Genomic DNA, 15,702 nt, shown 5'->3' with positions numbered 1-15,702 from the left:
GTATTTGCATCATACAGGATGTAAATGTATCTCATCTTTCTCACTTTTCATACTTTGTCATCTTTCCTGTCAAAGTGAATTGTCTTTTGCCAACATGCTTTAATCTAAAACACATTCCAAGTGTGTAAATTATCCGCTCAGTGGCCCTGAGGTTCTACTACAATCTGTCCTACCCATGAAGTTACACACAGCTTGGCGGTATACAGTATGGTCTGATAAAGTTAAAATACAGTAGCAGTAGGAATTGAAACCTGGCATAAAATATGGCAGGTTCATAGCTGAAGGAAACCTCCTTTATTCAAGCGTGGATCAAGACAGCAAGTTTCCAGTTTAGAAAAGTATTATGCAAATACTAACTAGGCATTTAGAAGGGAGGCACCGCTTTCTTGACTTCATATGTTTCCCCTGAAAGTGAACATTACCTGCTACGTAGTCGAATATCTACATTACTGTCATCATGAAAATTAGTTTCTGGGTTTATAGTTTCATGTGATGTTACAGGTGATGTCCTGTATTTAGGTGTTGATAGAAAATGACAGAGGACAAGAGAAGTCAGTCAGTAAGGGTTTTCTCATTTAGATATCTTTTACATTTTTTAATAAATTGACTGTTCCTCCAAAATAAACAAATACATATATATAAAACAGCACATAGTTTAATAAGACAGCATGGAGTATGAATTCAACCTAGTGGCTAGGATGCATGCACATTCTTGATAATGAATTTCATACTTTCATAACTGCTTGTTGCCTATGTGTCCATGTTAGAGGAGGGTGAGTTAAACTTATAATGAAAATAAATTGTTACACAATACAGTGATTATATAATGCCACTGACCTAATTCTTTCTGATTGAACAGAGATAAATTAAGCTTCACTTTGCAGAGGACTCCCCAGAGCTCCCAGAAGGACCCCTGGAAGTCCCCACACTGCAGACTGGGAAACACAGCACCGCTGCTCCAGCGTTTAAAAGCCTGGGGTACAGGGCAGATTAAGGATGAATGACGACCCCTATTTCAATATTTACTATACACTCCTGAAAAGGTGACGTTACTATGACTCTGAATGCAACTTTTTTTTTTTTTTTTTTAAACCTTGGGGTGTCTGCTGGTGAACTCAGAGAGTTGGGCGACAACATGGTTAGAATGGAGAAGTTGTCAAAACATGATAGATGAGTGTGTGCGTGTGCGTGTTTACCATGTGTACCGGTGACAGCACAAACAGTCAGTGGGAAACGCGTTATGTGGCATCGGCGCAGGCAGACTAAAATAGTGTTTGGTGTGACAAAGTGTGCCCAACAGTGAGAGAGAATGATTTTCCCCCTTTTTTCTACACTAGCTTCCTTCCTATGGTAAATTGTAGGCCAGAGGTGGCGGAAATACGTCAGTTATGTGGGTTCTCTGAGGCTTGACTGTGTCTCTTAATTTTCGGATGAAGGGAATGAGAGCGGGAGAGGAGATTTTAATCACTCCTGTCGCTTTAAGGACACTTATTAAAGCCTTATTATGCGAATAGAAAATACCACGAGCTGCTGAGCAACTGAGCAGCCAGGGGACGGATTGGAGTGGATTTACAGGAAACTCAACACGATCTAAACTGGAACAGACCGCTTCGTTGCCTTATGGAGTTTGATTACACACTGGATGGTTGTCTTATTCGGACGCTTCGGATCATTTAGGAAATACTGCGCATAAGTAGCTCTCTGACCTGGGATCCTTTGCCACTGAAGCGCAGAGGGGAATATGGTTTAAAACTCAACGCGGACGGGATTATTCACTCATCTGACAGCCACAATCGATACGTACTTGTTCGCCAGGCGTTTTGTTTCGGACGGATAGTATCTGGAGCTCTTTATTTGACAGCCTTGAATCATGGATTGGGGTGGTGGAAAACAACAACGGGCAGCGACATGATTTCTCTGCGCTGTCTGCGGTATGCAGCGAGCTTAGGCTTTTACATTGCTTCTTACTGTGCCGATACGACAAAAGTTACAAAGCGAGTGTAATGCGTGGATTTTAACAGTTTCACCGTTTTGCACCTGCTTTCACGGATACCGTCGACATAGTGCAAATTCGTGACAAAATAACGTGTGGATCCGTGCCATTCTGCTTTCTCCCTATCGCCCGTGTGGGATACTTGAACATTGCTTATCGGTGGAGGTTTATACTCAAGGTCATTGAGTATTATGAGGCTGTATTTGCCTTGTTATTTACACACATACAGCGCTATCTTCACGTTATAGCGCAGCCTACAATTGTCAGTCCAGTGTGTGTTAGGCTATTTGTCATTACACGGTGCGTTTAGGCGAGCACCCGCTGTGGAGTTATATTTGTATTTCTTTTTGACATTGCAAGCTTTCTCTAACAACATGGATGGGAAATTGAAGCAGGGTCGGAGATGCCGGTCCAAGCGGGAGAGGGTGCGGAGGTTGCGTGAGGCAGGGAGCAGAGACGCCCGCAGCCCCGACCCCAACTCCTCCTGCTCCGACAGGGAGGGACACAGTCCGGAGAGGGACGCCGCCTCCCTGCCCGGTAAAAAGGCGCCGCACCCCGCAGCCGCCGCCAGAGCTCCGCGTCCCCCCCGGCGGAAGAGACGGGAGTCCAGCTCGCAGGAGGAGGATATTATTGATGGATTTGCTATCGCCAGTTTCAACAGCCTGGATCGTCTGGAGGTAAGGAGGAACCGGATCGTTACCTATTGATGTCTGTGTGTGTGTGTGTGTGTGTGTGCGCGGGCGCGCGCACTGCATGCTTCATCAGTGGAGTGGCTGTCAAAGTGGGGGATCCTCGAGGCCCCCAGTCACTTGTAAGCAACGTGAGGACTAGTTTAATTTAGCTATAGAATCTATTGAGATGATGCCAATTAGAGTCTGGATAGGGATCATTCTTCTTATCATGTTGTTGTAGACCAGGGGTGCTCAGACACTCAGGGACCCCTCAAGGGGTCTCTGATCGGTCCTTGGTTTGGCTCTCCTCACATAGGGCTGTTGACAGCTGTGCAGCATGTTGTCTTTTAGGGGAACCAGCTCTGTGTCTACTAATGTGTGTTTATTTTGAAGTCACTGACATGAAAGTGTTTGGACAAGAACTGCAACACATAAGTTCAAAGCTTTGCTAATAAGATGTTAATTGTTGCTAGGATATGGTTTGGTGATGCTGCTGTGTCAGCAAACACTCAGGCTTGTATTTTATATTCTGATTCACTCTGAGTTGTCAGTGTGCACTGGACATTTTGCTCTTTGATAAACTGCCTTTTGCAGCATTCATATGTTACAGGCTGATAGACCACGTGCTGAGAACTTTGTTTCTGTCATTACTGTGTGGTTTGTGTGATGACAGAGGCATGATTTCTGGAAGAAAGGAGGTTCTCTTGTGACATCCTCATATCTATTTTATCTCATTACTTTCAAAATGACAAATCAAACATTGTTCCCTGCGGTACTTTAAACAGACTGACAAGGCAGGAGGGCCTGGGTTTTCCATTGCTCATTCTGGGAGTGGTAGCACTAGTTGACATATAAATCAGTGGCTTTAATAAACATATTACATGTTCACTGAGGTCTGTATAGTTTAAGATGATGAGCTTATTCGAAAGCCCATGAATCATACCACAGGCCACCTCATTTCAATGACAGCCTTCCATTTACAGTAACCCTAGTGATGGTTTCAATCAGTCGTGACTGAATCTGTCACCCATAGTGCTTCATCATTATAATGGTTGATTGCAGATTTGTGGCATGAAACATAAACCAATTGTACGCTCTCATACATAAAATGGAAGATTCATTCACTTGGAGCTGATCATCAATTTGCCACCTCCCATCTGTTAATAAGTTTAACCTGTCCGGGTCATCAGTAATTATATTACTGTTCCATTTAGCTCGGCCCTTCATGGTGCTTAAAGTGGGTGTGGAAGCAGATAAGGGAGGAATAAGGTGACAGCTGTTAGTGGGAGGTGAATGTGCATGGATCCCAAGCACGAAGAACTATTGCAATGTTGTAAAATAAGAAAGATAACAGACACTTCACATCACTGGAAAATAACTATGTAGCTCCTATGGATTAAAAACATGACACTCTTCTATAATCCTACGATTATACAGTTAGTGCAGTAGTGCGTCCTCAGGATAAACTCGTTACATGTTATCGGATGTGCTTAACATATTTATGTGTGTGCCCTTTCTTGTTCATTTGCATGAGTGCATCTTGCTGTGATGTGTGTGTGTGTGTGTGTGTGAGTATTTTGTGCTGTGTGGCTGCCACTTCTGACAGCTGCTGACTGGGAAAGACTGAAGATGTCATAGCAGCAAAGTCCTTCTTACTGGCATCTTCTGCCTCGACTGCTGTCAACACAGTGACCTGCTCTGTTGACTTGTGGAAACAGCCTCCTCTGTGTGTTTGGTGCTAACAGGGCCAATATTAGTTGAGAAGTTTCACAACTCTTATTGTTCTGTTTGTTGTTGCAGTATGGGTTTCTCTTTGGATGTTTCACCATATTAAAAATGCTGCCTCTTTGTGTTTGAGAGGGAAATTCAAAAGTTTTATTTTAAACATTCCCAAGCAGTAATGTTTTCCTTACTTAAGTGCTAAATCAATGTTGAATGGACATAGAGGGAACAGTCTGCTCTACATAGAAGCTTATGTTTCAAGGCTAAGCAAATGAGGCATGATACATCTCTATGTGAAATGATACTCACATGCTAGCTACTTGTTGGTAATTGGTTTGACTTGCATGCAAATAGCTTGTGCTTATTAAATGACATTGGTGGATCTGAGTGTACAGGCATTTTGGGCTTTGCCCCTTGAATGAAATGAACATGTTGACTTTGTTTTCATATACTTTTACTGTTAGTGACAGCAATAATCACATTTGTTTTCAGCGAATAAGCTGCATCACTGTTAATGACATACAGTCTTTGGATGTCTCCTGACCGATGGTGACTCATGCTTTCACCTGCTTACTGTATGCTTGAGTGGAGCTCTGGACCTATGCTACCTGTGCTAATTGCTCATCAGTTATGAGAAGGACACAGCAGCATTTGGCCAGGGAATAGCTCTGACCTATTCCATCATGGTCCAGTAAGCTCACACACCCGTGCCAGAGGGAGTGTGTGGTCCTCTCGACCTCTGTGAAGTGACTGATGGCAGGCACGGCTGTGTTTATGTCAGGCTATACAGTCAGGCTACTGTCTCATTAGTAATCTTCCGACATCAGTATCCCATCCTCCCTGGGTTCAGTGAGTCCACATGACCACCATACTAATATTTAGTCTCTATCCCTGTCACCTTTGGGTTACTGTCACAGTCATTTGACTGTCCTATTTTACTCTGTAACTTGTGCACAGCTGCTACAGTTCGTTCATAAGAGCTGGGGGTTATGGCTTTCTCCCAGAGCAAGTTGACTGTAAACACACTCGACTGGTTGCTGCTGTTGATATTCCAGCTCTGCGCTGATAGGATCAAGCTCCCCTGATGAAGGCTTAGGCTATACCGCGGTCTCCCTGCTCCCGTAACCTGTTTCATTATGGCCGAAAGCAATTTGCAGCCTCGGCCGCATTTGATTACAGCGTGTTTATTTGCTTTGAATCCCCTCATTTCTCAGAGGAAAGCCGCTTACTTACCTGTGCAAATCGACTGTACAAACACAGCCGTCTTGCTTTGCCACAGGCACTTTATTGAGATTAGCAAAATGTTGGGCATGATTCAGTGATGACTCAAGCATGGTCAGTTTGTTATTGTGGGCTTTTGTTGGAGAAAATGAAAACCTGGGGTATCTAGTTTAATTGCTTTTCATATTTTTTTTTATATTAGATCGAAGGATTAAATTATTTTGCATGAGTTTAGAAAATGTGACAAGTGCTGCTTTTCTTGTAGAGATTCCACTTCAAAACTAATTGTATATTAGAATGATTGACATTTGGCAATCCTTTCAATTGCTGAAAGGCTGATTTCCTGGAGATAAAAGCATTTCACCTGACAGCAGTGCTATAAAACAATTACCTGCTTATGCCTTAACCCCGCCAGAAATCTCCCTGTGGGTATCGAACAAGTGAGCAGATAATAAAATGACACAATTATCCATCTGTCAGCGTATTAATAAGATGTTTGATTTGCTCCAATTGCTGTGTGACTGACGTCAGAGTGGCAAATCCCCGCTTGTTAATCCACAATCATCCTGTTTATCTGTTTTAACATGAATTTACAGATTTGTTTGGGTTTTTCGTTCCGCAGCATGAGTTTCTAAATTCATTCTAATGGGGATTTAGGTTTAGCTGAAATAGTGATATTACAACAGTGCTGAGAGTGCTTGGTGAGATCTGGTATCTTTCTCTTTATTTATCCAGGGAAGTTTTGCTAAACACACTTGCTCTTTTTCTGCACGGCCGTGCTTTCTACAGTTTTACACACTAACCATCATCTGCCGTTGGCCACTGAGCAGCTCTACCAAAGCAGCATGGGGAAATTAAGTTTCTTGCCCAAGGGGGGTGGGTTGATAGCAGTTACTGCTTCAATTTCTCTTCCCATATTTTCCCAGCTGGTGCATGGATGTAAGCCAACATTCCAGTTACAAGTATGTGTCTTTGTATTTCATCAAGTGCTGTGATGAAAGGCCTCAAACCGCACACCTGTTAGAAGGAATTAACAAACAGACTACAGTCCACCCTCAGCACATAGGCGGAGATGTGGTAACACTAAGCTTGAGTTGAAGCTAATGCCTTCTTGAGATTAATGGCCTACATAAGATCCAAGGTAGTGTGTAAATCCCATCTTTTCCCACTTTTTCATTGTTGTCAGCTGCGTGCTCCTGCTCTGCAAGTACACTATCTGATTTCTAGTTGAGTAACACAGTGCAAACTGATACCGTCACCTAAAGCCACTGCAGTCATTGCTGTAGTAAGACTTCTTGCTTCTGTGGTGAGCCAGCAGGTCTGTTGCAAGGGTTGTGGCAGCCCTGCTTCGTGTTTTCTCTTTCCCCCAGTGGTGATAATGCTGTGCATCATATGCCGGCTCTGACAAACAGCTCTGGCTTTAATTAACAAGGCAGCCTCCTGAGGCCGCGCTGCTCGTTGCCTGACGCATCCCATGGGGAGAGCTTTCTTAATGCCGGTGCTGCGTCCCCCAGCCCCGGCTCTCTCTAACTGTCACACACTGGAGGCAACAACATGGCTGATGAATGCACAGTCACATTCACAAGCCTTCTTTCTCTCTAGCACACAAACACAGGATTAAACCTCCACTGTGCATTTGTCCCAGCCATCGACCACTGACCTAAATATATCCATCCAAGGAAGGTTCCGGTTTGCCGTGGACATGTGTTGATGTAGATCTGGAAGCAGGTCAATCACTTGCTCACCCCTCGCTGTTACTACAGAACTACATTTGTCTTCAGGTTTGGAGGATTTATGTGACAATAAAGGCAGCAGGAGGAAATGCTCTGGTGTACAGGTTTACAGATTTTCAACAAATCAATTATTAAATCAAATCAAACACTAAAAAGAAGTCTGAGGGCAGTTTAGAAGTAACACATTAAGTTAGGGATTACCTTTTATTATTACTTTTCTTGATTAATCAATCAGTTGTTTGGTCAATAAACATTTGATAAAAGATACTGACTCTGCCATTTAGATAAAGGTATTGGGATAAAGTTCTATAAATAACAGGGGGTTTGACACTGGGGCCACTGGGGTGGTAGAGATTTGGTTTATGGCACCATGTGGAGTGTTGGACCACTAGTAGCACTATGGAACAAGATGTTTCAATGAGCGGATCCTTGCTTTGTTAGTATCGTGCGTGCAAACACGGACGCCCATGCACAAGCTTGAGCAGGGCGCATACAGTACACATCTCTACCACCAATTTCATGCTATTTTGCTGATTTACAGTTGGTTGCAGTAAGAGTCCTTTTTGATATGCTGTCACTTGACTCTTTTGAGGTTCCACTTCACAGTCTGACATTAACAGCACTCACAGAAGCTCAGAATAAGAGCCTCATTTTTTTTCAGGCACTGTGGCTTGTGAGGAATTGCTGGAAGGCGTAGACAGTACAACATAACTGACACACATTAAGTGGCACATAACAGCACATGGGTAAGCTTGTTGTTGGCATATATATCCATTTCCTGCTTGTCGTCCTGAGCCGTCTTCCATCTTCCTGTCTCAGTGTTTTCATTGCGGTGAATGACAGGATGTAATTATGCTGTGATTAAGATGCTGTTTCCGCGCCTTCTGGATTAGGAGCTGCACTGTTAGAAGGTTCCCCGGTAATTATCCACTGCTGATTTGTCCCCCCCCCTTTTGCCTTTCATAACCCCTCTCCGGTTCCTCCACTGCTTGATTAATGGGTGTTATTAAACAATGTTGACAAAAGACATTTCATTTGACCAGTATGAGAAAAAGAAATGATTTGGAGATTGAGTCATAATCATATTTGTCATTCATCTGGGGTATTTTCCAGCCCTGTGATTCTGGTTAAAATATAACGGCATACTTGGCCGCAGACGCTCTGACTGAATGACTACTAGGCAAAGGTTGTGAAGGATTTATAATAAAAATAATGAAACCTAAATGGAGAGGGCACTGTTAAGTGGCTCATTAAGTAATAGCTGTTTTCCTTTTCAGCCGTGTCCTTCGCTGACAGAGAGCAGATGAGAGCTCTGAAAGACTGGCTTGCTTCAACCTTCAAATTATTTCAATCCCTTTTCAACATTTTGTTTGCATGCGAGTGTAGGTCACTTTTTTCCAGCCTCGCACTCATCCGACACAAGGGTCTGTTGACTGGTCTCACTAAATCGTGTGCACTCGGGAGAAAGTTGTAATAGTGATTTCAACAATGGCCCCCTTTAAACCAAGGTGAACACAGTAAGGTGGTGTGCTTCTTTTGCAGGTGCTTTTAGTTTTAGCGTGTCACTAGCAATCACCGTATCTGATCAAAAGCATCAGATCACTGGACCAACAGCCTCTTGAAAAATAAAATGTTCTTTCACTACAACCTCCCAATTGTCCCCCATAGCATCAAAGGACAGCATCAGTGCTGTTCACAGGCTTCTCATTTTTAGAATTTCAAAGGTGAATCAGCACTGTGTTTGTCAGCCAAGCTAGAAATGAACTGTTGGCTCTTGCCTACTAAACATGAATCATAACCCAGTGTTTGTATGCCGTGGCAAATATTATTTAGCTATTTTATATTATTTTGATATTACAAAAAGTCAAGTAGTGATTACATGTTTTATATTTTAATCACTTTTATCTGGATCTCCATACATTCAAAGTAAAGCAGAAGCTTATTCTGTGAAAGTATCATGTTAGCTAACATTAGTTCAGCAGCTAAAGGGAGTTTGTCATTACCGCCTTGAGTGTAATAGCAGTCATGTTTAAATATAATGTCACTATTTTAATGTAATGACTAGAATGATGAAAAAGTAACTTAAGATTTACCAGTAGCAACGTAGATATTATCAATAAATGTGAGTCAGTTTGTCTGATTTTCAAAATGATAACCTTTGTAGATGACTTTAATTAAAGTACTAATAGAATATTTGTTACTTGTAGAATTATTCCTGATAAAAGAGAACTATAACCTTATTTTTATGTATAATATTTCTTTAAATAAATCTGACATTTTAAGTGTAATTAATTGTCAATAAAACATGTCTAATGACAGTTCTTGTGTTATATTGATATTATTTTGTAGCATTCATTTCATGTAGAGTTTGTAAAGTATTGTTTATACCCGAGTGAAGCAGTAACTCCTCAGAAAAGTACTAATGGACCATTGTAAAGTCTTTGTAAGTTTGCCTGGACAGCATGATGCAGCAGTGGTTAGCACTGTTGCCTCACAGCAAGATTGTTCCAATTCGAGCCTTGGCTGATCCGAGGCCTTTTTGTGTGGAGTTTGAATGTCCTCTCCGGGTACTCCAGCTTCCTCCCACAGTCCAAAGACATGCAGCTTAGGTTGACCGGTGACTCTAAATTGGGTGTAGGAGTGAGTTTGTATGGTTGTTTGTCTACATGTCAGCCCTGTGATAGACTGACCACCTGTCCAGAGTGGACCCCGCCTTTCGTCCAATGTCAGCTGGGACTGGCTCCAGGCCACCACAACCCTGTTCAGGCTAAGCGGTATAGATATTGCATGGATGGATGGAAGTTTTCATGCCAGGTCATCAGAAATAAATGGCATCAGAAAATAGCAACTTAAGACACCACAGGACTCTTATAATCGCCATATCTAGGACTACAATGCAATAATTAATTGTATTCAAGATCTGAGTTTTGATAAAAATGAAAATGAAAAATGAAAACCTTTACTGAGCTAGTGATGATTCTGCAAAATGGTAATGCTGGCACAAATCTTAAGTCATCAGAAACACTGTGCATATTACAAATCAGCCTCCAGCCCATGTGGTCATGTTTTAAAGTAGGACCTCATTTTCAAAGGCATGACTCATGCAGATATGACATTGTGAGGAGTATTGCTGCATGTTTTCTTAATAGATTGCTCTTGGTGTGAAAGCAATTAGAGGTAACAGTTGTCGACATGCTCTACTGCTACCGACACTCGCTACCAACACCAGCTCTGAGGGGAATAGTCTTTATAGGCCAAGTGATACTGACAATAATTGCTCAGCACTCAGTTCCCCATCTGAAATAAGATACAGCAACACATTAGTCCGCAATTTATTACTGCTCATTGTTTGTTGGTATGTTGTCTGTATTCGCAGCATTGAGCCTTTTCTATGTGTCTCTGTGTTCATGTGTGAGTGCAGGCAAAGCCAAATAAGGGCTGTTGCTTCAGTGTTTTGTGTGATAGCTTTGGCAGATATGTAGCACGCCGTGGCCAAGATAATAGAGCTTAGATAGGAGGGTGGTTATGCAATGTGGAATTTCTCTTCCATTCACTGTCAGAATGACATTTGCTTGACAACTCTGGACGGAGCTGCCACAGTCAGTTTTCCTGTTGAAACGAAGAACCTTGTTGCTCATCCACACTTTGCTCATGGAATCTGAATCACTGTTTGGCAAGGAGCTGTTTGTCATTTCTGATTATCGTCCTCTCACTCAAATGTGTATATCAGCTGGTCATGGTCATCGACTTCTGATGTGATGGCTCCGATGCAGTACTTCACAGACATATGTTTAACTGAGCTGATCCTTGGGACATTCAAAGTGGATTCTTGTTTTCTTTTTACAGTGGAAAAAGCTATGTGGGCTTTTTTTCTTGTCCTGACTTTTCCAAGATGAAGAGCTAAAAGATTTGTTTCCATTAAATATCTCACGTGTGATGTTTCAAGGCTATCTAAATACAATACTTGTATGCCATCTGTTCATTAATAGAGTTATTGTTGACTGGATAAGGAGCTAAAAGAGGTAAAAGTTGTAAAGTTTTCTCTAAGTGGAACAGTGGTCAAGTGGTGAGCACCGTTGCCTCACAGCAGGAAACTTCCTGGTTCAAACGACATCTGTCTTGTTTGACAGATGTGATCGTTTTCTGTTCATGGTTTACATTCATGTTTGTAAGTGACATGTATCCAGCTCTGTTCTGTATCTCCACTATCACTGTTGTTGCTCTTCTTCATGTTTGTTTTTTCCAGTCTGTGAAACCTGACACTGATTGATGACGACAGGTGATATGTGCATGTGCAGAGGAGTGAGATTCTGGAAAAGGCACATGAATTCCAATCTGACCATTCTGACTGAGGTTGCATGGTTAGAGATCGGATATCAATCAGATCTAGGAGCACATATACAAGTGGCCCTGATCCGATCTGAAAAATGTGGATTTGGTTTGTTCACATATCTGAGATCAGAAGACCAGAACTGGATTTAAATCACTTTAGCATGTATGAACATAGCATATATATCAGCCCTGTGATAGACTGGTGACCTGTGCACGGTGTACCCTGTACAGGATAGGTGGTATAAATAATGGATGGATTGATGGACCCACAACTGGAGCACATCAACAGCTTGAATGGGCATGAAACTCTCCTGGTTGAATCATCAGTACAAGATTAACAATGTGTTGAAAGACTTTTTTTAAATGTATGTTTTTGTTTAAAAGTAAGTTTTAAGTACATGTGTTTGTACATAAGAAAATAAGGATAAATGTTAACTATGACTCCCAAATTCACACCGCGTTAAATATTATGTATTCCACCAGCAGTATAGGCGAAAGCTAAATATTATGTTGGTGATACAATCCATGGCTGGGATTCTGGGAAAATTTTATATGAATTCAACAACAGTGGTGCCGAGGTGGCCATAATGTAACTGTAATGTGATTGTATAACTGGATCATTATCTGGGAAAGTCCTGTGTTTCTGTTAAGTTATACTGAACAGATCATTCAACATCTGCCACATCTGAAATTTGAGTTATTATCAGGAATTATGATAGCAACCAATGTATGTGATCATTGTACATAAATAGAGCCTATAATTTTAGCATTATTACTATTATTTTTACAGCGGTATTAGCTGTAGAGGCAGTTGTACTAGTGATCTTACCATGGGTTTCAGTGGAGAGCGTCTTGTGGTCTACATGCTACATTAGAGGCTTTCCAACCATGCCAAAATTAAATTATAGGAGAAATACAAAACCCTTCTGGATTTGTTATTATGTATCCACTTGGCAGTATTAAATTTTAACTTAATATAAATATAGTATGTATAGTAAGAAATGCTGGAATTCAGGTCCCCACAGTTGTCAAACTTTTGTTCAGGAAGCGTATTTTACACATCAGTTCTCATGCTTGTGTATAAGATATCATCAGTTTTTAACAGGCCCGACCTGGTGCCAACTCTGACGCTGATCCTCCCAGTGTCTCTGAAAGCCAATGTTGCAGCTGTGTGCTCAGCAGAGTGAAGAGGGAGAATGTGTTTGAAATATAATGGGATATATAAATGAGGTATATGTAACATAGCCACTGCAGTAAAACTGGCTAGAGCAAGGCAAGCTCTGTCACCCACAAGGAGATCTGGATGACAGATCTGCCAAAGTATGTATGTATCATCTAGAGTTTGTCTTTTGCCTGTCACTCTACTAACTCTCCTATGTACTGTACAGACAGTACATAGATTAACTTCCTTTGTTTCTTTTAATCCGCAGGTTAGAAAGACTTAGATCAAAGGCAATAAAAGGCAATAAAATGCATTGGCTCCCCTCTTGCAAATAGGCCACACAGCTCAGTTTAGAGAGACTGTTTTGTCAGTGTGTTTGAAATGAGGACATGCACCATAGGGCAGAGACACACTGAGCTGACGGTTGTCCGTTGGCCACCGTCAGGCTGTCGGTGAGCGTGTGTCAGGGCTCGTCTGATTTGACACGTTGAATTGGCGTCGGTCGGTTGGGCCTCTTCAATGATAGAGTGAACCCCTCTGATTGGGTGCTGAGCTTAGTGAATCAATGTATGAGAAGAGAATGGTTTGGGATAGCCCCTTCAGCCTGTCGCTGTAGCATCCATTAGTTCACCCATTTAGTAAGGTTTCTCCTTGTTTTTCACCTCCACAGCCTCCTTTCTTCTTCCACAACCAAAAGACCAAGGGCAGAGAACAGCAATATCATTTGCAACTTCTTAGCAGACATCTTCTCGATCAGAAGCCGCTATATACAGCAGCTGTTTTGAACGAGAGCTGCTTTGTTTATGGCTTACACTTCCGCATTCTAGCTCTTCTTCTTTCCCATTCTGAATGGCGAATACAGATACCGCCAACTGCTGGTAGGGAGAGTTATTTCTGTAACCCAGTAGCAGATTGTACGTGCTAGTAAGCTGTTAGCTATGGTCTGTGTGGTGTGTTCAAGTGTCACTTTTTCAACCCGGCTGGCCCAGACAAAGCTGACGTGAGGCGACGCAGCAGTCAGTCTTCTTTGGTGCTAGTTCTTTCACGTCGGCTTGGTGTGTCTCTGCCCTAAGAGCCAGCAGGGTTTTTACCAAAGGTGTGGAATGAGATCAAAACACACACGCACACACACACACACACACACATACATACACTTGTAGCCAGAACATAAAGACTGTTGTTGATGTCAATAAAGAAAACAGTGTGGGAGAGCAAGCGAGAGACCAGAAGCAGAACTGTGCCAAGCTTCTGTTTGCATTCCCCTTCTCTTACCTTCATTGCACAGAGGTTACTTTAGCTGTGTAGCCTGTAATTCAGGAGTGGATATGATCCACTTTCTGCCACTCAGTATGTTTGGCTGTATTTCACTGAGAATGTTTTATACTTGTGACATGTTTGTATCACATTAGCTTGGCTTTCAATTTCAGTCATAAGAGCAGACTGCAAAGCAGACGGCACACTGTCTCAATATTACTGTAATTTCAATCTCAATTTAATTTATCTTAGTTATGACCTTCTGACCTCACCAGGGTCTGCTGGGGCTGCAGACTACAGTCCAGCACATGCAGCTCTTGACAATAGTGATAATTCATAGATCTTTAGTATTACATAGCAGATGGTCATCTTGGTGTAATCTGATTTCAAGAGCAAAATTAACCTCATTATTATATGGGACCACTTTGTTTTGGCCCAGCCACACCTTGCTTTGAGTACATGCTGTAAATGGACACCTGATGTTCTTCCTTAAACAAGCTGGCATCTACCGTCTGTAACAAGAAGTTGTTAAACTGCTAATGTTAGCGATTGTGTGCTAGTAGTAACACTGAGTGTTGAACATATCCAGTATTGTCAACTATATTTTGTGATTGATTATTTGCTTGTTGTTATTAAGAGGCTACATCCACAGTTGTTAAATTACTAATAAAATGACAGCTTAAAAGGCAGAGGTGGCTCCACAGTAGTGTTTTTTTTTTAAAGGGGGTCACCGTTCCATATTTTGATATCACAGTTTTTTGGTTTTTGTATTGTATTGTGGTTTCCGCTTTTGATTCAGAATTGTTACACCCCTAGTATTTCAGGCCTTAGCACTGAAACAAAGTACAATGATACCGCTTTTCAGGACTGCACTGAACATCATGCTGATGATTGCATTAAAAACTGCCACTTCTCAGAGGTCATAGCAGGTAGGCAAGACAAGGCGCGCTGCCTAGCTGCTGCTGTATGAGAACTGAGCATCCATCACACAAGTCAGGAAAAGGAAATGCTGGAGATTTTGAGTCAAGCTGGTACACTTTTCTGATATTATGCCACTTTATTAAATGTTGATTTTTTTTTTTTTTCAGGTGAGAAAGTAATCATTTAGATTGAGAATAGGTTGTCTCTCCCACCAAGTAATGCCAATTTACTCCAATCTTTTCAGACATGTCAGTACCTGCTGTTGGACCAATAGCAGGCAGCTGCTGCTCGGTCAGAACAGAGTCAGATCAACCAATCAGGGTACAGGACACACAGCTCTGCACACCATGTGAGAATTGGGAGGTGTCGGATCATCTGGCACAATCAGTGACCTATGTTTACCCATAAGCCCCTTGAGCACGTAGGTACGCACTGACTCCTACCCGTAGTTGTCTAAATTAAACTTTATGCTGCTCCCTCTCTAGCTGGATCGACCACTGCTGCAGTAGTGGATTTATGGCAGGCAGTGAAATGTGGGCACAACTAATGCAGAATGGCTGGAAATTGGTCTGACATGTAAATCAGAGAAGTGTTCATCCTCCGTGCAAAAGGAAGAACAATGTTGCTTTTTGTCTGTCTCGTGTGATGTTGGATATTGTGTGAATGTTGTGGCTGTACTTGGCTCATTCCTGC

At 42.0% G+C, this 15,702-nt stretch overlaps 1 protein-coding gene across 1 annotated transcript in view; it reads left to right on the top strand.

Annotated features, from left to right (window-relative positions):
* Positions 1-1,374: 1,374 nt before the first annotated feature.
* LOC109954808 (fibrosin-like 1) overlaps positions 1,375-15,702 on the top strand; it is a gene marked incomplete at its 3' end in the record, with an annotated part of 273,238 nt that continues 258,910 nt past the window's right edge. Inside the window, exon 1 of the mRNA XM_020590407.1 lies at positions 1,375-2,670. Coding sequence (XP_020446063.1) covers positions 2,368-2,670 — 303 coding nt within the window. The remainder of the gene's footprint in view (positions 2,671-15,702) is intronic.

This window comes from Monopterus albus, unplaced genomic scaffold (assembly GCF_001952655.1).
Source record: "Monopterus albus unplaced genomic scaffold, M_albus_1.0 scaffold12.1, whole genome shotgun sequence".
Lineage (NCBI taxonomy): Eukaryota > Metazoa > Chordata > Actinopteri > Synbranchiformes > Synbranchidae > Monopterus > Monopterus albus.
The sequence above is the reverse complement of the archived record's forward strand: the minus strand, read 5'-3'. Positions and strand labels throughout refer to the sequence as shown.